Source organism: Lucilia cuprina, chromosome 6, assembly GCF_022045245.1.
Source record: "Lucilia cuprina isolate Lc7/37 chromosome 6, ASM2204524v1, whole genome shotgun sequence".
Taxonomy (NCBI): Eukaryota; Metazoa; Arthropoda; class Insecta; order Diptera; family Calliphoridae; genus Lucilia; species Lucilia cuprina.
The window spans coordinates 8,180,066-8,201,072 of record NC_060954.1 but is presented as its reverse complement, the minus strand read 5'-3'; the positions used below and the strand labels follow the sequence as shown (position 1 = coordinate 8,201,072).

The 21,007-nt window shown below is 31.7% G+C and overlaps 1 protein-coding gene across 8 annotated transcripts in view; it reads left to right on the top strand.

Annotated features, from left to right (window-relative positions):
• The window catches only part of LOC111690133, a 19,402-nt gene extending 4,458 nt beyond the window's left edge, over positions 1-14,944 (top strand). For 2 of the 8 annotated variants that reach the window (XM_046953739.1, XM_046953737.1), the window contains 8 exons: positions 8,452-8,781; positions 9,222-9,596; positions 10,781-10,947; positions 11,012-11,264; positions 11,379-11,493; positions 11,554-11,695; positions 14,070-14,143; positions 14,482-14,939. In XM_046953739.1, the coding sequence (XP_046809695.1) occupies positions 9,296-9,596; positions 10,781-10,947; positions 11,012-11,264; positions 11,379-11,493; positions 11,554-11,695; positions 14,070-14,143; positions 14,482-14,680 (1,251 nt within the window). In that variant the 5' untranslated portion in view covers positions 8,452-8,781; positions 9,222-9,295 and the 3' untranslated portion in view covers positions 14,681-14,939. Of the gene's footprint in view, positions 1-4,943; positions 5,192-5,263; positions 5,442-8,451; positions 8,782-9,203; positions 9,597-10,780; positions 10,948-11,011; positions 11,265-11,378; positions 11,494-11,553; positions 11,696-14,069; positions 14,144-14,481 lie in introns of those variants that run through there. The other 6 variants (XM_046953740.1, XM_046953741.1, XM_046953734.1 and 3 more) reach the window with 6 other exon arrangements.
• Positions 14,945-21,007: the final 6,063 nt, after the last annotated feature.

Here is a 21,007-nt window from a genome sequence, read left to right as displayed (position 1 = left end):
GTCTAGTCTATAGTCTAGTCTATAGTCTAGTCTATAGTCTAGTCTATAGTCTAGTCTATAGTCTAGTCTATAGTCTAGTATATAGTCTAGTTTATAGTCTAGTCTATACTCTAGTCTAGTCTATAGTCTAGTCTATAGTCTAGTCTTTAGTCTAGTCTATAGTCTAGTATATAGTCTAGTCTATAGTCTAGTATATAGTCTAGTCTATAGTCTAGTCTATAGTCTGGTCTATAGTCTATATTTTAATCTATAATCTAGTCTATACTATTGTCTTTAGTTCACTCTATAGCCTAGTCTATAGTTTTGTCTGCAGTCTAGTCTATAGTCAAGTCTAGTTTAGTTTATTGTTTAGTCTATTGTCTAGTCTATAGTCTAGTCTATTGTCTAGTCTATAGTCTAGTCTATAGTCTAGTCTATAGTCTAGTCTTTAGTTTCGTCTATAGTCAAGTCTATAGTCTTGTCTAAAGTCTTGTCTATAGTCTAGTCTATAGTCTAGTCTATAGTCTAGTCTATAGTCTAGTCTATAGTCTAGTCTATAGTCTAGTCTATAGTCTAGTCTATAGTCTAGTCTATAGTCTAGTCTATAGTCTAGCCTATAGTCTTGTTTAGTCTATAGTATAGTCTTTAGTTCACTTTATAGCCTAGGCTATAGTTTTGTCTATAGTCTTGTATATAGTTTAGTCTATTGTCTAATCTATAGTCTAGTCTATTGTCTAGTCTACAGTCTAGTCGTTAGTTCAGCCTATAATCTAGTCTATAGTCTAGACCAGGCTCAAATCTAGCTTTAGCATTTGGGGGTTTCGTTTGTGATCTGAACCATCGTTGTTTTTTGTGCTTACTTTGGCTGATAATCTTTCCCCATCGCTTATAGTTTAGACTTTTTTCTACATAATATTCATCACATTTAAGTTCATTAAATTAACTACTCATTCCCACACTTTCTCACCTCTTTTCATTCAAGTTCCGTCAAAACTTTTTGCTACTAAATCAAATCAAACAAATGTTCTCTTGATGCAATTTAAATTTAATTCACAATTATCTGTAAATTATACGCTGTTTGTGTTAGACAAGTCTTAAAATAAACATTTATTTCGAAAATGAAAATTTATGATGCTTAATGACACTTTCTGCAATTCATATGCAAAATACCATTTGCTATGACAATTGAAAAATGACATTAAATTTCAAAAAACTTGTTGATAACGTGAAAGTAGTTTGTGGTATTTTATAGTAAATTTTTTGTGTGTGTAATGGGTAGATTTTCGTAATTGCCGCTAAAAATTTGGCAAAAGTCTTTTTATAATAAGTGAATAATAATTGCAAAAAATTAGCACAGTGGGGTTGGGTTGTAGAGCAATATTTATGAATATTTTATTGCATTTGCATATTGTTAAAGTATGATTTTGTTATGGAAAATTAATTTTAATTATTCTATTTACCTTTTAAATGTTTGCAGGAATTGAAGTTAATATATAAAATTAAGCAGTGAAATTATACCATGGCATAATACGTTAAACATATTTAACTAAAACATGACAATATTGTTTCTGTTTTTACATTATATACATTGGGACTACAAGCAATATTACACAGAAAAAAATCTGTAGTGTGTACTAGACTATAAAGTCAACTATAAACTACATAGCCAATAGTCAATACTATAAAGTAGACTATAGACTAGACTGAAGACTAGACTGTAGACTAGACTATAGACTTGACTATAGACTAGACTATATACTAGACTATAGACTAGACTTTATACCGGACTATAGACTAGACTATAGACTACACCTTAAACTAAACTATAGACTTGAGCAAACTAGACTACATTCTAGATTATAAAGTAGACTATAGAACTGAGTATAGGTTAGATTATAGACTGATCTACAGACTATAGACTAGACTATAGGTTAGACTATAGACTTGACTATAGACTAGACTATAGACTAGACAATAGACTAGACTATAGACTAGACTATAGACTAGACTATAGACTAGACTATAGACTAGACTATAGACTAGACTATAGACTAGACTATAGACTAGACTATAGACTAGACTATAGACTAGACTATAGAAGAGACTATAGACTAGACTATAGGCTAGACTATAGACTAGACTATAGACTAGACTATAGACTAGACTATAGGCTAGACTATAGACTGGACTATAGACTAGACTATAGACTAGACTATAGACTAGACTATTGACTAGACTATATTATAGGCTAAACTATAGACTAGACTAGTTTATAGGCTTAACTATAGACTAGACTATAGGCTAAACTATAGACTAGACTATAGATTGGACTAAAGACTACACTACACCTTTTTTCGGTGTTTAACTTTTACATGATTGTGTTTACCTGTATCTATTATAAATAAACAATGTCAAAATACTTTCAATAGTAGTCATGATTTGTCATAATAAATTTATCTACAATATTTTTTTTTTTGTTATTTTCTACCATTTGTTGTTGTTATTATTATTTTTAAAATAGAAAAAAAACTAAAAGTTAGTCACGCTTTTGAAACAAATAAATATATAAACTTTATATAAAAGTTAAGTGTCATGTCATGGCAATAGTTAAAGCACTGTGGGTTAACAAGTGTTATTTGTTTGTTATAACAATAATATAGTTAATAAAATATTTATAACAAATAATTATTAGGAAATATTAAACAAATTAAAACATGTATTAACAACAAAATTTTAAAACTTTTATTAAATTAAAAGCCAACCCACTGTGCAGACAAATAGAAGTTTACGTGCAAGCAGTTTATGATAATAGTGTAAATGTGTTTGATTTGTTTATATGTATGTGAGGGGGTAGTATTTGTAGTCGTGTGAGTTTGGTATACAATATCAAGTAATTTTTGGCAAGAAAATCAACATCTCATACTCTCAAATGACCGTAAATACACAAAAATTATTTGTTTTGTTGTGAACAAAGTGTATTTATTTATTACTGTATAAATTACTGTGTTAATAGGCGCGCAATGCGGATATTTGCTATTTCCGCATCCTTAACCACACACACAAACACACACACATACACTATTTAAAATGCAATTTTTCTTTTACACATAAAGGTGTTTTAATAATAGTGTGTGTAGTTTTTTATTAAATCTTACAAAATTGTTCTAAACACTTGCGCAACAATTAAAAGTTAAAACCAAATGTAAATTTACTTCCTCACGTTTAAAGATAAAAATCTGGATGAAAAGTTATTTATTTTGAAAAAGAAAATTTTATTTACATTCTTGCATTTTAACTTACTATATTTTTAGGCACAATGGTTTTTTTAAGAAAATGTATAAAGACTTCAAAATCTCAAGAGAAAAAGACTGTTGCTTGTGAAAGAAAAGATCCTTTGGAAAATAACAATACAGTTTTGGGGCATATAGCAAAAAATTGGAACAAAACACAAATCTGAAACGGGGATGGTAGATTCAGCCATCCTGCACTATAAAATGTGCTTTAGGTTATGACTAGAACCGAACTATAACTGAATCAAAGCTTAACTAGAATTGAACTAGAAATGAACTAGAATTGAACTAGAGTTGAACTGAACTAGAACTGAACTAGAACTGAACTAGAACTGAACTAGAACTGAACTAGAACTGAACTAGAACTGAACTAGAACTGAACTAGAACTGAACTAGAACTGAACTAGAACTGAACTAGAACTGAACTAGAACTGAACTAGAACTAAACTAGAACTGAACTAGAACTAAACTTGAACAGAACTAGAATATAGCTAGAACAGAACTGGAACAGAGCCAGAACAAAACTACAACTTTACTAAAAGAGAATTAAACTTGTACACTATTTAAACATTTCATAAATCAAAATCAATCTTTTAGCTTCAAATTAGTTCCACTACAAAAATTAAAGTAAAAAGAAGAAAATACCAACTAAATAATTAAATATATTTTTATTGAAAAATAAAATAAAAATAAGACTCTAATAAAAAAACAAAAAAAAATTTAAGTTAAAAACAGAAAATAAAAAGAGGTAGAAAATATGAAAACTCAAAATGCTTGAATTGGTCTATAAAGTCCTGTGTAGCCACATAGTCTAGCTCTAAGGGCAGGTATTAAAACGGCAGCTGATGTTATGTCCTTTAACAATTCGGCACATTCACAAACCAACAAATACATTTTATCACCTTTTTGTGAAGTACTTTTATGTAGAGAAATGCGCCTCAGACCGGCAGCACGAGGCAAGTATCTATTGAAATAAAATGAAACATAGAAAAAAATTGAACAAAGAGCAACACAAAAAATAAGAATGTTATTATAAAAATAGGAATAATATGGTTTTTTTCGGTGTTCGTAAGTAGTAGTAGCTTGGCTAACAAACTGACTGACATAGACATGCATTTTTTTCAAACTAACTACTTTTTTAACAACAGTAATATCTGTTTAAATTGTATAATAGAGGATTTTAGGTTGACATTTTAAAATTTTAATTATAAAATTTATGACTCCAATTGTAAGTGCATAGGAAACTACAAATATAATGAAATATTTAAAAATACTTATATATCGGGGGCTTACTGTACTTACCTATACAACATTCTGGCCCCCGTCCAGTACAACCAATTCTTTTCAAATCTTTCACCATCATCACCTTCGAAGACCTTAAAAAATACAAGAATTAAATAAACATTTAATGAAAAGTGTCTCCGGTATTGTCACTTACAACCAAAAGATAAAATAAGAAAGAGTATTTGGCGAAAATTTATTCATAGTTCTGTTCTAGTTCTTCTCCAGTTTTGATCTAGTTCTGTTCTAAATTAGTTCCAGTTCTGTTCTAGTTTTGTTCTAGTTCTGTTCTAGTTCTGTTCTAGTTCTGTTCTAGTTCTGTTCTAGTTCTGTTCTAGTTCTGTTCTAGTTCTGTTCTAGTTAACAAAAAATTAAATAATACTTGTCGTTTATACCATAAAACATATCATTGTATCGTGTGTGTTTTTGTAACTGAACAATCATGAATTTAATGTTTCGTAAGAATTTCCGTGAAGGCGCCAGCGGTGGTAAAACCGGTGGTGGCGGTACAAAATTACAAACAAAAGCGAATCGTACAAAACGTTCACGCGATATGGGTCTCTCATCACAACCGGAGGATATACACTATAGGACTCATCTGTTCTTTTCACCCAATCGTAGCGGCTATGATGTGGGCGAAGGTAGGCGCTCACCACCACCGTCACACATACACAACCAACAACCATACACAATCACTACACAACAGTACACTTTGTGTTCTCTTTCCATTTTCTTTTCAAAATAATTTTCAATAACAAATATAGAAAAAGGAAAAAGAACACAAAAAATATACTCTGCATTTAAAAAAAATAAAAACAGAAATTATTTATTAACAAAAGACTATTTGGCCATTAACACACTCTCAAAAGCAGCAGCAAAAAGCAAAAAAAAGTAAAATTTATTAACAACAAAGCTCACAAAACTAAGACCAGTTGGGTTAAAAGGAGAACTGAACTAGAACTGAACTAGAACTGAACTAGAACTGAACTAGAACTGAACTAGAACTGAACTAGAACTCAACTAGAACTGAACTAGAACTGAACTAGAACAGAAGTAGAACAGAAGTAGAACGGAACTGGAACAGATCTGATTGAACTGAAATTGAAGTAGATTTTAAGTGTAAATGAACTAGTTTAGTTTGTATAGATTGTTTTGTCTCTTACCCACCCTGTTTCTGAAAATATTTTTGTAACTGGGGATTTTTGTATTTAGATTATTGTATCACATTTGTATTCATGCAACATCTGTGTATAAATTTGTATTAACTACTAAAAATATAAATTCGCTTAACTAAATATAAATTTTTGTTAATAGCTATAATAATTAAAAAAATCACATGCATTTTATTTTTATAATTTATAATAACATTTTAAATTTCAATTATTTTAATATAATTATTTGTATTCGTATTTCTATTTAACTTATTTGTAAGTATTTTAATTATTTTAATTTTAGCACTTAATGATTGATACCTTTATTTTTGTTAGTGTTATATTAATATCTGTATTAATTACTTGCTATTTGTAGTTTATTTTTTATTTTGTTTTGTTAATAAGAAAAAAAGCTTATTTTTTGTATAAGAAATGGCATGATTGATTTTATTTGCAGTTTTTGTTTAGAAAAAAGTAGTTTTTTATTTTATTAATAATTTAAAATTGAAACTAGTGTGTTAATTAGAAAATAGTTGCTAAAACTTTAGAGATTTTTAAACTCCTTTTTTGATTAAATTATACACTTTCCTGAATGCTTATCTTTTTATACCCAAAAATTGACTTTCCTCAAACCTCTTCAGGTTTTTGTTAAGATTTTATTAATTCTATATTTTGTTATATTTTTTATATATTTTTCTAATAAATTTTATTAATTTATAAATTTTCTTTACAGGCTTTAAATGACAAAGTTTTTGTTTCGGTAAGTTTAAATAATTTCTGATATTTTATTTTTCTTTTCGGATAAATTTGTTACGATTGCTGTTAATATTAATGTGGTCCAATAGGATATTTACGATTCATAAGTACACTACATAATTGGAAGTTTGAATTTTGTATTTATTAATCACTATTTTTAAATTTTTGTTAGTTTTTAATTAAAAAAAGAAAGATTTAAGAATAGATATGATTTTTATTAGCCTTGTAGAAATCTAGTTTGATAGTGTTATTAATACAAAAATTATTTATTAAGATTTAACTAATTAAACAGTAAAACAAAAGTTAACTGAACTAGAACGGAACTAGAACTGAACTAGAACTGAACTAGAACTGAACTAGAACTGAACTAGAACTGAACTAGAACTGAACTAGAACTGAACTAGAACTGAACTAGAACTGAACTAGAACTGAACTAAACTAGAACTGAACTGAACTAGAACTGAACTAGAACTGAACTAGAACTGAACTAGAACTGAACTAGAACTGAACTAGAACTGAACTAGAACTGAACTAGAACTGAACTAGAACTGAACTAGAACTGAACTAGAACTGAACTAGAACTGAATTAGAACTGAACTAGAACTGAACTAGAACGGAACTAGAACTGAACTAGAACTGAACTAGAACTGAACCAGAACTGAACTAGAATTGAACTAGAACTAAACTAGAACAGAAGTAGAACTGAACTAGAACAGAACTAGAACTAAAATAGAACTAGAACAGAACTAAAACAGATCAAGAACAGAATTAGATCAGAACTAGAATAGAACTAGAAATGAACTAGAACTGAACTAAAACTGAACGTGAACTGAACTGAACTAAACTAGAACAGATCAAGAACAGATCAAGAACAGATCAAGAACAGATCGAGAACAGATCGAGAACAGAACTAGAACAGAACTAGAATAGAACTATAACTGAACTAGAACTGAACTAGAACAGAACTAGAACAGAACTAGAACAGAACTAGAACAGAACTAGAACAGAACTAGAACAGAACTAGAACAGAACTAGAACAGAACTAGACCAGAACTAGAACAGAACTAGAACAGAACTAGAACAGAACTAGAACAGAACTAGAACAGAACTAGAACAGAACTAGAACAGAACTAGAACAGAACTAGAACAGAACTAGAACAGAACTAGAACAGAACTAGAACAGAACTAGAACAGAACTAGAACAGAACTAGAACAGAACTAGAACAGAACTAGAACAGAACTAGAACAGAACTGGAACAGAACTAGAACAGAACTAGAACAGAACAAGAACAGAACTAGAACAGAACTAGAACAGAACTAGAACAGAACTAGAACAGAACTAAAACTGAACTAGAACTGAACTAGAACTGAACTAGAACTGCACTTGAACTGAACTTTAACTGAACTAGAACTGAACTAGAACTGAACTAGAACTGAACTAGAGCTAAACTAGAACTGAACTAGAACTAAACTAGAACAGAACTAGAACAGAACTAGAACTGAACTAGAACTGAACTAGAACTGAACTAGAACTGAACTAGAACTGAACTAGAACTGAACTAGAACTGAACTAGAACTGAACTAGAACTGAACTAGAACTGAACTAGAACTGAACTAGAACTGAACTAGAACTGAACTAGAACTGAACTAGAACTGAACTAGAACTGAACTAGAACTGAACTAAAGCTGAACTAGAACTGAACTAGACCTGAATTGGAACGGAACTACAACTGAACTAGAACTGAACTAGAATTGAACAAGAACTGAACTAGAACTGAACTTAGTACATAACTAGAATTGAGCTAGATTAGAACTAGAATTGAATTAGAACTGAGCTAGAAGTCCCAGGCGTTTTAATTTGTATTTATCTATCCCCTTTGTACCCAAAAGGTAAACAAACAATCTTTGTATTTTAACCCATACACTACTCCTACAGGCAACACGCAACTTTTAACACACAACACTTTTTACTAAAAATTCTTAACTATTCCTAGCAAAATTTGTAATTATCGAAACCCATTAAAATTGTTACTAAACACGAGCAAAGGAATAACTGAATAAAATCAAAAAGTCTATAACAATTAAATGTGCATCTAAAGTCAAACATCGGCAGGCTTCACCGGCGTGAACGTTAAACTAACAATAAATTTATAACAAGAAAAAAAGAGAAGAAAAAACTAAAAGTTTTGCTAATAAAAAATAAAACTATTAAAACTGTAATAACAAGTACTACCAGCTTTTTTTGTTTTGTAAAGAAATAAATAACAACTCTACTAAATTTAACCAAAAATTTAAAGAAAAAACGTTTAAACAAATGGCTCCATGTAAGTTTTAAAGAATGTCTACAAAAATAGTAAATGTATTTAAATTATGCAAAATTTAAATGTAAAAATAATGTTGAATAAAAAGGCATAGTTTTACCTAAATCCTTAAAACCCTCTAAAAGCTCTCAAAACACCAAAGCCACTAAAAAAAAAGCACTTTAACTCACTAAACAAAGCAGAGAGAAAGAAAAGCTTAAATAAAGTTTACTAATTTAGGCATTAATACAGCAGCAAACACACCACCAGTAGCCACACAAATCCACCAAATAAACACCATTAAAATGTATCTCTTTAAACTTATTTCTCCCCTTTCCACACCAATGCCACGCCCACCCTTAAATAAAACCCTCAAAATATGCGTATGACTGTATTTGAAAAATGAAACGTAAACAAACACAAACATACAAAAAAAAAATCAACAGAACATCAACTCATTGCAGAACGTTGCAGTGGCTTTACAGGTGCTTGCACACAAATATCCACCACCGCCGCCACCACGCTTCCTCTGCCCACCATGCAGCATGAATTGGATGTACCACAGCCTTTAGTTGATCGCAAGCCCTCAGTATCGCTTTTGAGATGGAATAATGCCAACAATAGCAGCAGCAATATCAACAACAACAACATCTCCACCACTGCCCACATCATCAACTACAACAATAGCAGCAACAACATGAATCTCAACAGCAATGTCTACAACAGCAGCCAACAGATTTACACACCTAACAGTAGTAGTTTTAGAAAACAATCAGACACCAAGGGGGGTACGGGTACGGGTTCGGGCTTGCCAACAACGTCCACTGCTGCTAGGCAAGGTTTGAATTTGTTCAAAGCCCTCATATTGTTTTGTGTTCTTAACAAATCATTTCTTTTTCTTTAATTTTCTTTAAATAAAAACCCCATAAAATTAACTCTAAATTGTTAGTAGAATTATATATTTCTATAAAGATTTCGTTATGTTTTGTTAACCCATTTGTTTGCCCCTGACTGGTAATCACTAAAATAAACATAATCATTAACAAAACAAAAAAAGGAATACAATTAATAAAAAATACATTTTTTATCTAATGATCAATATAGCTTTTATGAAAAGCTTTATGATAGTTTATGTCTGAAAACTTTTTCGGAATAATGCTTTAAATTCCATTAACACAGAAGTAGATTTTAACACGAACAAAAAGAGAACTAGAACTGAACTTATACTAAACTGGAACTGAAGTAAAACTGAACTAGAACTGAACTAGAACTGAACTAGAACTGAACTAGAACTGAACTAGAACTGAACTAGGACTGAACTAGAACTGAACTAGAACTGAACTAGAACTGAACTAGAACTGAACTAGAACTGAACTAGAACTGAACTAGAACTGAACTAGAACTGAACTAGAACTGAACTAGAACTGAACTAGAACTGAACTAGAACTGAACTAGAACTGAACTAGAACTGAACTAGAAAATAAAAGAACTGAAGAGAGAACTGAAACTGATATAGTTCAGTGAACCAAATCTTGATTAAGTAGAATTAATAGAACTAAAAACCTTAATTTCAAAGCTTTAAGAAATCATATGATTATATAAATTTTACTACTACACTTAACATTACATTAAAGACACAAGCTTTTCACACAAGAACTTAAAAGCTTTAGAGTTATACAAATAATAACCCTTTTCTTTACTAAGTTTGCACTAGAAAGCTTGTTTTAAAAAACGTTCAAGAAAATTTCTACAAATAACTAGAAAATATTTTAGAATTAAATAAAAAGTTCAATAACAATGTAATTACAAAGCTTTTATGTTAAAAAGAAACCGTTATAACAAGTTCCCCCACCCTTTAATACCGATTTTGGAAAACAGACTTCTCTTTTACAACCGAAAGGAGCCAAAAGTAGTAAAAGCTTTTAGTGTATAGATTGTAAACAAATAACCCCAGAGCTTTTAGCTTAACAAATCCAAAAAATCCATTTAATTAAAAATGTATTTTATTAATCAAACATTTCAGCTAGTTTTGCCACTGGTGGCGGTGGAGGTGCTGCAGCAGGAGGTACTAATAATGGTCTGACAGTAAGCTGTTCTAGATCAGAGCCCATATCATTGGCCACCCTAGATCGTGATTGTTTTATTATACCGGTGCACAGTGTAGATCGTTTTCTGCCCGCTGGCATACCTGTAAGTTTTATACATAATGTTTGCAAAGATTTTCTATAAAATTAAATTGAAATCTTCTTTGTAGTTACCACCCTCCCCCGTTGAAGGAAATAGCACAAAACCTGCCAGTCCCTTAAGTGTTTTAGAGGTTTCCGATCCCAAAATGTGCATTTTAGTGCACTTAATGAGTCCTCTAGAACCCATAGATCCAGTTTTAGAATCTCCTTTAGCACATCCTTTACTCAAGCAGCGAGCTGTTGCTTCAGAGCTTTTGCAAGAAGTGCAACAGGCTAATACCGCGGTAGGCGGCATGTTATTGGCAAACATGGAGAAATGCTGTAAGTTATGCAACAATTATCAAACTTTTCCTAAAGATTTAATTTACATTCATTTTCTTTAATTCCTTAACGACGACGACTTTGGCAACTTTTGCTGTTTTGTTTTCCCTCCAGCTGAGTTTCCTTTTATCGCTTATTATGTTATAAATACAACACAAACGGATCCTTCAAATTTTTATACTGGCATTCGAGTTTCTTCTCTATCGAAATTTGAGCCAAAAAATTTAAAGTGAGTAAAGGAAAGAGAAGAAGCATTAAGTTAATAAAAAAAGAAATTGTTTCTTTTTAGATACACTGCCGCTCATACTTTAGACTTGTATAGCGAAGTGGCCGCTATATGTCGTCCACCTTTGACATTGGCCCCGAATGAATCGGGCAGCTTTAAAAAGTCACAAACTCCAGCTACTGGATATATAATATCCGTGTTTAAGGTAAGATTTTGAACTTGATCAGAACTAGAATAGAACTGGAACAGAACCAGAACAGAAATAGAATAGAACTAGAACAGAACTAGAACAGAACTAGAACAGAACTAGAACAGAACTAGAACAGAACTAGAACAGAACTAGAACAGAACTAGAACAGAACTAGAACAGAACTAGAACAGAACTAGAACAGAACTAGAACAGAACTAGAACAGAACTAGAACAGAACTAGAACAGAACTAGAACAGAACTAGAACAGAACTAGAACAGAACTAGAACAGAACTAGAACAGAACTAGAACAGAACTAGAACAGAACTAGAACAGAACTAGAACTAGAACAGAACTAGAACAGAACTATAACAGAACTAGAACAGAACTAGAACAGAACTAGAACAGAACTATAACAGAACTAGAGCAGAACTAGAAAAGAACTAGAACAGAACTAGAACAGAACTAGAACAGCACTAGAACAGAACTAGAATAGAACTAGAACAGAACAAAAACAGAACTAGAACAGAAATAGAACAGAACTAGAACAGAATTAGAACAGAACTAGAACAGAACAAAAACAGAACTAGAACAGAAATAGAACAGAACTAGAACAGAATTAGAACAGAACTAGAACAGAATTAGAACAGAACTAGAACAGAACTAGAACAGAACTAGAATAGAACTAGAACATAACTAGAACAGAACTAGAACAGAACTAGAGAAAAACTAGAACTAGAACAGAACTGATTTAAAACAGAACTAAATCAAAACTGGAGAAGAACTAGAACAGAACTAGAACAGAACTAGAACAGAACTAGAACAGAACTAGAACAGAACTAGAAAAGAACTAGAACAGAACTCGAACAGAACTAGAACAGAACAAAAACAGAACTAGAACAGAACTAGAACAGCACTAGAACAGAACTAGAATAGAACTAGAACAGAACAAAAACAGAACTAGAACAGAACTAGAACAGAATTAGAAGAGAACTAGAACAGAACTAGAACAGAACTAGAACAGAACTAGAACAGAACTAGAACAGAACCAGAACAGAACTAGAACAGAACTAGAACAGAACTAGAACAGAACTAGAACAGAACTAGAACAGAACTAGAACAGAACTAGAACAAAACTAGAACAGAACTAGAACAGAACTAAAACAGAACTAGAACAAAACTAGAACAGAACTAGAACAGAACTAGAACAGAACTAGAACAGAACTAGAACAGAACTAGAACAGAACTAGAACAGAACTAGAACAGAACTAGAACAGAACTAGAACAGAACTAGAACAGAACTAGAACAGAACTAGAACAGAACTAGAACAGAACTAGAACAGAACTAGAACAGAACAAGAACAGAACTAGAACAGAACTAGAACTGATCTAGAACAGAACTAGAACAGAACTAGAACAGAACTAGAACAGAACTAGAACAGAACTAGAACAGAACTAGAACAGAACTAGAACAGAACTAGAACAGAACTAGAACAGAACTAGAACAGAACTAGAACAGAACTAGAACAGAACTAGAACAGAACTAGAACAGAACTAGAACAGAACTAGAACAGAACTAGAACAGAACTAGAACAGAACTAGAACAGAACTAGAACAGAACTAGAACAGAACTAGAACAGAACTAGAACAGAACTAGAACAGAACTAGAACAGAACTAGAACAGAACTAGAACAGAACTAGAACAGAACTAGAACAGAACTAGAACAGAACTAGAACAGAACTAGAACAGAACTAGAACAGAACTAGAACAGAACTAGAACAGAACTAGAACAGAACTAGAACAGAACTAGAATAGAACTAGAAGAGAACTAGAAGAGAACTAGAACAGAACTAGAAGAGAACTAGAACAGAACTAGAACAGAACTAGAACAGAACTAGAACAGAACTAGAACAGAACTAGAACAGAACTGGAACAGAACTAGAACAGAACTGGAACAGAACTAGAACAGAACTGGAACAGAACTAGAACAGAACTAGAACAGAACTAGAACAGAACTAGAACAGAACTAGAACAGAACTAGAACAGAACTAGAACAGAACTAGAACAGAACTAGAACAGAATTAGAACAGAACTAGAACAGAACTAGAACAGAACTAGAACAGAACTAGAACAGAACTAGAACAGAACTAGAACAGAACTAGAACAGAACTAGAACAGAACTAGAACAGAACTAGAACAGAACTAGAACAAAACTAGAACAGAACTGGAACTAATTTAGAACAGAACTAGATCAAAACTGGAGAAGAACTAGAACAGAACTATGAATAAATTTTCGCCAAATACTCTTTCTTATTTTATCTTTTGGTTGTAAGTGACAATACCGGAGACACTTTTCATTAAATGTTTATTTAATTCTTGTATTTTTTAAGGTCTTCGAAGGTGATGATGGTGAAAGATTTGAAAAGAATTGGTTGTACTGGACGGGGGCCAGAATGTTGTATAGGTAAGTACAGTAAGCCCCCGATATATAAGTATTTTTAAATATTTCATTATATTTGTAGTTTCCTATGCACTTACAATTGGAGTCATAAATTTTATAATTAAAATTTTAAAATGTCAACCTAAAATCCTCTATTATACAATTTAAACAGATATTACTGTTGTTAAAAAAGTAGTTAGTTTGAAAAAAATGCATGTCTATGTCAGTCAGTTTGTTAGCCAAGCTACTACTACTTACGAACACCGAAAAAAACCATATTATTCCTATTTTTATAATAACATTCTTATTTTTTGTGTTGCTCTTTGTTCAATTTTTTTCTATGTTTCATTTTATTTCAATAGATACTTGCCTCGTGCTGCCGGTCTGAGGCGCATTTCTCTACATAAAAGTACTTCACAAAAAGGTGATAAAATGTATTTGTTGGTTTGTGAATGTGCCGAATTGTTAAAGGACATAACATCAGCTGCCGTTTTAATACCTGCCCTTAGAGCTAGACTATGTGGCTACACAGGACTTTATAGACCAATTCAAGCATTTTGAGTTTTCATATTTTCTACCTCTTTTTATTTTCTGTTTTTAACTTAAATTTTTTTTTGTTTTTTTATTAGAGTCTTATTTTTATTTTATTTTTCAATAAAAATATATTTAATTATTTAGTTGGTATTTTCTTCTTTTTACTTTAATTTTTGTAGTGGAACTAATTTGAAGCTAAAAGATTGATTTTGATTTATGAAATGTTTAAATAGTGTACAAGTTTAATTCTCTTTTAGTAAAGTTGTAGTTTTGTTCTGGCTCTGTTCCAGTTCTGTTCTAGCTATATTCTAGTTCTGTTCAAGTTTAGTTCTAGTTCAGTTCTAGTTTAGTTCTAGTTCAGTTCTAGTTCAGTTCTAGTTCAGTTCTAGTTCAGTTCTAGTTCAGTTCTAGTTCAGTTCTAGTTCAGTTCTAGTTCAGTTCTAGTTCAGTTCTAGTTCAGTTCTAGTTCAGTACTAGTTCAGTTCTAGTTCAGTTCTAGTTCAGTTCTAATTCAGTTCTAGTTCAGCTCTAGTTCAGTTCTAGTTCAGTTCTAGTTCAGTTCTAGTTCAGTTCTAGTTCAGTTCTAGTTCAGTTCTAGTTCAGTTCTAGTTCAGTTCTAGTTCAGTTCTAGTTCAGTTCTAGTTCAGTTCTAGTTCAGTTCTAGTTCAGTTCTAGTTCAGTTCTAGTTCAGTTCTAGTTCAGTTCTAGTTCAGTTCTAGTTCAGTTCTAGTTCAGTTCTAGTTCAGTTCTAGTTCAGTCCTAGTTCAGTTCTAGTTCAGTTCTAGTTCAGTTCTAGTTCAGTTCTAGTTCAGTTCTAGTTCAGTTCTAGTTCAGTTCTAGTTCAGTTCTAGTTCAGTTCTAGTTCAGTTCTAGTTCAGTTCTAGTTCAGTTCTAGTTCAGTTCTAGTTCAGTTCTAGTTCAGTTCTAGTTCAGTTCTAGTTCAGTTCTAGTTCAGTTCTAGTTCAGTTCTAGTTCAGTTCTAGTTCAGTTCTAGTTCAGTTCTAGTTCAGTTCTAGTTCAGTTCTAGTTCAGTTCTAGTTCTGTTCTAGTTCTGTTCTAGTTTAGTTCTAGTTCAGTTCTAGTTTAGCTCTAGTTCAGTTCTAGTTCAGTTCTAGTTCAGTTCTAGTTCAGTTAAAGTTCAGTTCAAGTGCAGTTCTAGTTCAGTTCTAGTTCAGTTCTAGTTCAGTTTTAGTTCTGTTCTAGTTCTGTTCTAGTTCTGTTCTAGTTCTGTTCTAGTTCTGTTCTTGTTCTGTTCTAGTTCTGTTCTAGTTCTGTTCCAGTTCTGTTCTAGTTCTGTTCTAGTTCTGTTCTAGTTCTGTTCTAGTTCTGTTCTAGTTCTGTTCTAGTTCTGTTCTAGTTCTGTTCTAGTTCTGTTCTAGTTCTGTTCTAGTTCTGTTCTAGTTCTGTTCTAGTTCTGTTCTAGTTCTGTTCTAGTTCTGTTCTAGTTCTGGTCTAGTTCTGTTCTAGTTCTGTTCTAGTTCTGTTCTAGTTCTGTTCTAGTTCTGTTCTAGTTCTGTTCTAGTTCTGTTCTAGTTCTGTTCTAGTTCAGTTCTAGTTCAGTTATAGTTCTATTCTAGTTCTGTTCTAGTTCTGTTCTCGATCTGTTCTCGATCTGTTCTTGATCTGTTCTTGATCTGTTCTTGATCTGTTCTAGTTTAGTTCAGTTCAGTTCACGTTCAGTTTTAGTTCAGTTCTAGTTCATTTCTAGTTCTATTCTAGTTCTGATCTAATTCTGTTCTTGATCTGTTTTAGTTCTGTTCTAGTTCTATTTTAGTTCTAGTTCTGTTCTAGTTCAGTTCTACTTCTGTTCTAGTTTAGTTCTAGTTCAATTCTAGTTCAGTTCTGGTTCAGTTCTAGTTCAGTTCTAGTTCAGTTCTAGTTCCGTTCTAGTTCAGTTCTAGTTCAGTTCTAATTCAGTTCTAGTTCAGTTCTAGTTCAGTTCTAGTTCAGTTCTAGTTCAGTTCTAGTTCAGTTCTAGTTCAGTTCTAGTTCAGTTCTAGTTCAGTTCTAGTTCAGTTCTAGTTCAGTTCTAGTTCAGTTCTAGTTCAGTTCAGTTCTAGTTTAGTTCAGTTCTAGTTCAGTTCTAGTTCAGTTCTAGTTCAGTTCTAGTTCAGTTCTAGTTCAGTTCTAGTTCAGTTCTAGTTCAGTTCTAGTTCAGTTCTAGTTCAGTTCTAGTTCCGTTCTAGTTCAGTTAACTTTTGTTTTACTGTTTAATTAGTTAAATCTTAATAAATAATTTTTGTATTAATAACACTATCAAACTAGATTTCTACAAGGCTAATAAAAATCATATCTATTCTTAAATCTTTCTTTTTTTAATTAAAAACTAACAAAATTTAAAAATAGTGATTAATAAATACAAAATTCAAACTTCCAATTATGTAGTGTACTTATGAATCGTAAATATCCTATTGGACCACATTAATATTAACAGCAATCGTAACAAATTTATCCGAAAAGAAAAATAAAATATCAGAAATTATTTAAACTTACCGAAACAAAAACTTTGTCATTTAAAGCCTGTAAAGAAAATTTATAAATTAATAAAATTTATTAGAAAAATATATAAAAAATATAACAAAATATAGAATTAATAAAATCTTAACAAAAACCTGAAGAGGTTTGAGGAAAGTCAATTTTTGGGTATAAAAAGATAAGCATTCAGGAAAGTGTATAATTTAATCAAAAAAGGAGTTTAAAAATCTCTAAAGTTTTAGCAACTATTTTCTAATTAACACACTAGTTTCAATTTTAAATTATTAATAAAATAAAAAACTACTTTTTTCTAAACAAAAACTGCAAATAAAATCAATCATGCCATTTCTTATACAAAAAATAAGCTTTTTTTCTTATTAACAAAACAAAATAAAAAATAAACTACAAATAGCAAGTAATTAATACAGATATTAATATAACACTAACAAAAATAAAGGTATCAATCATTAAGTGCTAAAATTAAAATAATTAAAATACTTACAAATAAGTTAAATAGAAATACGAATACAAATAATTATATTAAAATAATTGAAATTTAAAATGTTATTATAAATTATAAAAATAAAATGCATGTGATTTTTTTAATTATTATAGCTATTAACAAAAATTTATATTTAGTTAAGCGAATTTATATTTTTAGTAGTTAATACAAATTTATACACAGATGTTGCATGAATACAAATGTGATACAATAATCTAAATACAAAAATCCCCAGTTACAAAAATATTTTCAGAAACAGGGTGGGTAAGAGACAAAACAATCTATACAAACTAAACTAGTTCATTTACACTTAAAATCTACTTCAATTTCAGTTCAATCAGATCTGTTCCAGTTCCGTTCTACTTCTGTTCTACTTCTGTTCTAGTTCAGTTCTAGTTCAGTTCTAGTTGAGTTCTAGTTCAGTTCTAGTTCAGTTCTAGTTCAGTTCTAGTTCAGTTCTAGTTCAGTTCTAGTTCAGTTCTAGTTCAGTTCTAGTTCAGTTCTAGTTCAGTTCTAGTTCAGTTCTAGTTCAGTTCTAGTTCAGTTCTAGTTCAGTTCTAGTTCAGTTCTAGTTTAGTTCTAGTTCAGTTCTAGTTTAGTTCTAGTTCAATTCTAGTTCAGTTCTAGTTCAGTTCTATTTCAGTTCTAGTTCAGTTCTAGTTCAGTTCTAGTTCAGTTCTAGTTCAGTTCTAGTTCAGTTCTAGTTCAGTTTAGTTCAGTTCTAGTTCAGTTCTAGTTCAGTTCTAGTTCAGTTCTAGTTCAGTTCTAGTTCAGTTCTAGTTCAGTTCTAGTTCAGTTCTAGTTCAGTTCTAGTTCAGTTCTAGTTCAGTTCTAGTTCAGTTCTAGCTCAGTTCTAGTTCAGTTCTAGTTCAGTTCTAGTTCAGTTCTAGTTCAGTTCTAGTTCAGTTCTAGTTCAGTTCTAGTTCAGTTCTAGTTCAGTTCTAGTTCAGTTCTAGTTCAGTTCTAGTTCAGTTCTAGTTCAGTTCTAATTCAGTTCAGTTCTAGTTCAGTTCTAGTTCAGTTCTAATTCAGTTCAGTTCTAGTTCAGTTCTAGTTCAGTTCTAGTTCAGTTCTAGTTCAGTTCTAGTTCAGTTCTAGTTCAGTTCTAGTTCAGTTCTAGTTCAGTTCTAGTTCAGTTCTAGTTCAGTTCTAGTTCAGTTCTAGTTCAGTTCTAGTTCAGTTCTAGTTCTGTTCTAGTTTAGTTCTAGTTAAGTTCTAGTTAAGTTCTAGTTAAGTTCTAGTTAAGTTCTAGTTAAGTTCTAGTTCAGTTCCAGTTCAGTTCTAGTTCTGTTCTAATTCTGTTCTAGTTATGTTCTAGTTTGTTCTAGTTCTGTTTTAGTTCTGTTTTAGTTGTGTTCTAATTTTTATCTAGTTTTGTTCTAGTTCTGTATTAGTTCTGCTCTAGTTCTGTTCTAGTTCTGTTTGAGCTCTGTTTGAGCTCTGTTCTAGTTTTGTTCTAGTTCTGTTTTAGTTCTAGTTCTAGTTATGTTCTAGTTCTGTTCTAGTTCTGTTCTAGTTCTGTTCTTGTTCTGTTCTAGTTCTGTTCTAGTTCTGTTCTTGTTCTGTTCTAGTTCTGTTTTAGTTCTGTTTTAGTTCTGTTCTAGTTCTGTTCTAGTTCTGTTCTAGTTCTGTTCTAGTTCTGTTCTAGTTCTGTTCTAGTTCTGTTCTAGTTCTGTTCTAGTTCTGTTCTAGTTCTGTTCTAGTTCTGTTCTACTTCTGTTCTAGTTCTGTTCTAGTTCTGTTTGAGCTCTGTTCTAGTTCTGTTTTAGTTCTGTTCTAGTTCTGTTTTAGTTCTGTTTTAGTTCTGTTCTAGTTCTGTTCTAGTTCTGTTCTAGTTCTGTTCTAGTTCTGTTCTAGTTCTGTTCTAGTTCTAGTTCTGTTCTAGTTCTGTTCTAGTTCTGTTCTAGTTCTGTTCTAGTTCTGTTCTAGTTCTGTTCTAGTTCTGTTCTAGTTCTGTTCTAGTTCTGTTCTAGTTCTGTTCTAGTTCCGTTCTAGTTCTGTTCTAGTTCTGTTCTAGTTCTGTTCTAGTTCTGTTTTAGTTCTGTTTCAGTTCTGTTCTAGTTCTGTTCTAGTTCTGTTCTAGTTCTGTTCTAGTTCTGTTCTAGTTCTGTTCTAGTTCTGTTCTAGTTCTGTTCTAGTTCTGTTCTAGTTCTGTTCTAGTTCTGTTCTAGTTCTGTTCTAGTTCTGTTCTAGTTCTGTTCTAGTTCTGTTCTAGTTCTGTTCTAGTTCTGTTCTAGTTCTGTTCTAGTTCTGTTCTAGTTCTGTTCTAGTTCTGTTCTAGTTCTGTTCTAGTTCTGTTCTAGTTCTGTTCTAGTTCTGTTCTAGTTCTGTTCTAGTTCTGTTCTATTTCTGTTCTAGTTCTGTTCTAGTTCTGTTCTAGTTCTGTTCTAGTTCTGTTCTAGTTCTGTTCTAGTTCTGTTCTAGTTCTGTTCTAGTTCTGTTCTAGTTCTGTTTAGTTTTGTTAGTTCTGTTCTAGTTCTGTTCTAGTTCTGTTCTAGTTCTGTTCTAGTTTGTTCTGTTCTAGTTCTGTTCTAGTTCTGTTCTAGTTCTGTTCTAGTTCTGTTCTAGTTCTGTTCTAGTTCTAGTTCTGTTCTAGTTCTGTTCTAGTTTTGTTCCAGTTCTGTTCTAGTTCTGTTCTAATTCAGTTCTACTTAAAATCTACATCAATTCCAGTTCAATCAGATCTGTTTTAATTCTGTTTTCAATCTGTTCTAGTTCAGTTCTAGTTCAGTTCTAGCTCAGTTCTAGTTCAGTTCTAGTTCAGTTCTAGTTCAGTTCTAGTTCAGTTCTAGTTCAGTTCTAGTTCAGTTCTAGTTCAGTTCTAGTTCAGTTCTAGTTCAGTTCTAGTTCAGTTCTAGTTCAGTTCTAGTTCAGTTCTAGTTCAGTTCTAGTTCAGTTCTAGTTCAGTTCTAGTCTTTTTCTAGTTTCAGTTCTAGTTCAGTTCTAGTTCAGTTCTAGTTCAGTTCTAGTTCAGTTCTAGTTCAGTTCTAGTTCAGTTCTAGTTCAGTTCTAGTTCAGTTCTAGTTCAGTTCTAGTTCAGTTCTAGTTCAGTTCTAGTTCAGTTTAGTTCAGTTCTAGTTCAGTTCTAGTTTCAGTCTAGTTCAGTTCTAGTTCAGTTCTAGTTCAGTTCTAGTTCAGTTCTAGTTCAGTTCTAGTTCAGTTCTAGTTCAGTTCTAGTTCAGTTCTAGTTCAGTTCTAGTTCAGTTCGTTCAGTTCTAGTTCAGTTCTAGTTCAGTTCTAGTTCAGTTAGTTCAGTTCTAGTTCAGTTCTAGTTCAGTTCTAGTTCAGTTCTAGTTCAGTTCTAGTTCAGTTCTAGTTCAGTTCTAGTTCAGTTCTAGTTCAGTTCTAGTTCAGTTCTAGTTCAGTTCTAGTTCAGT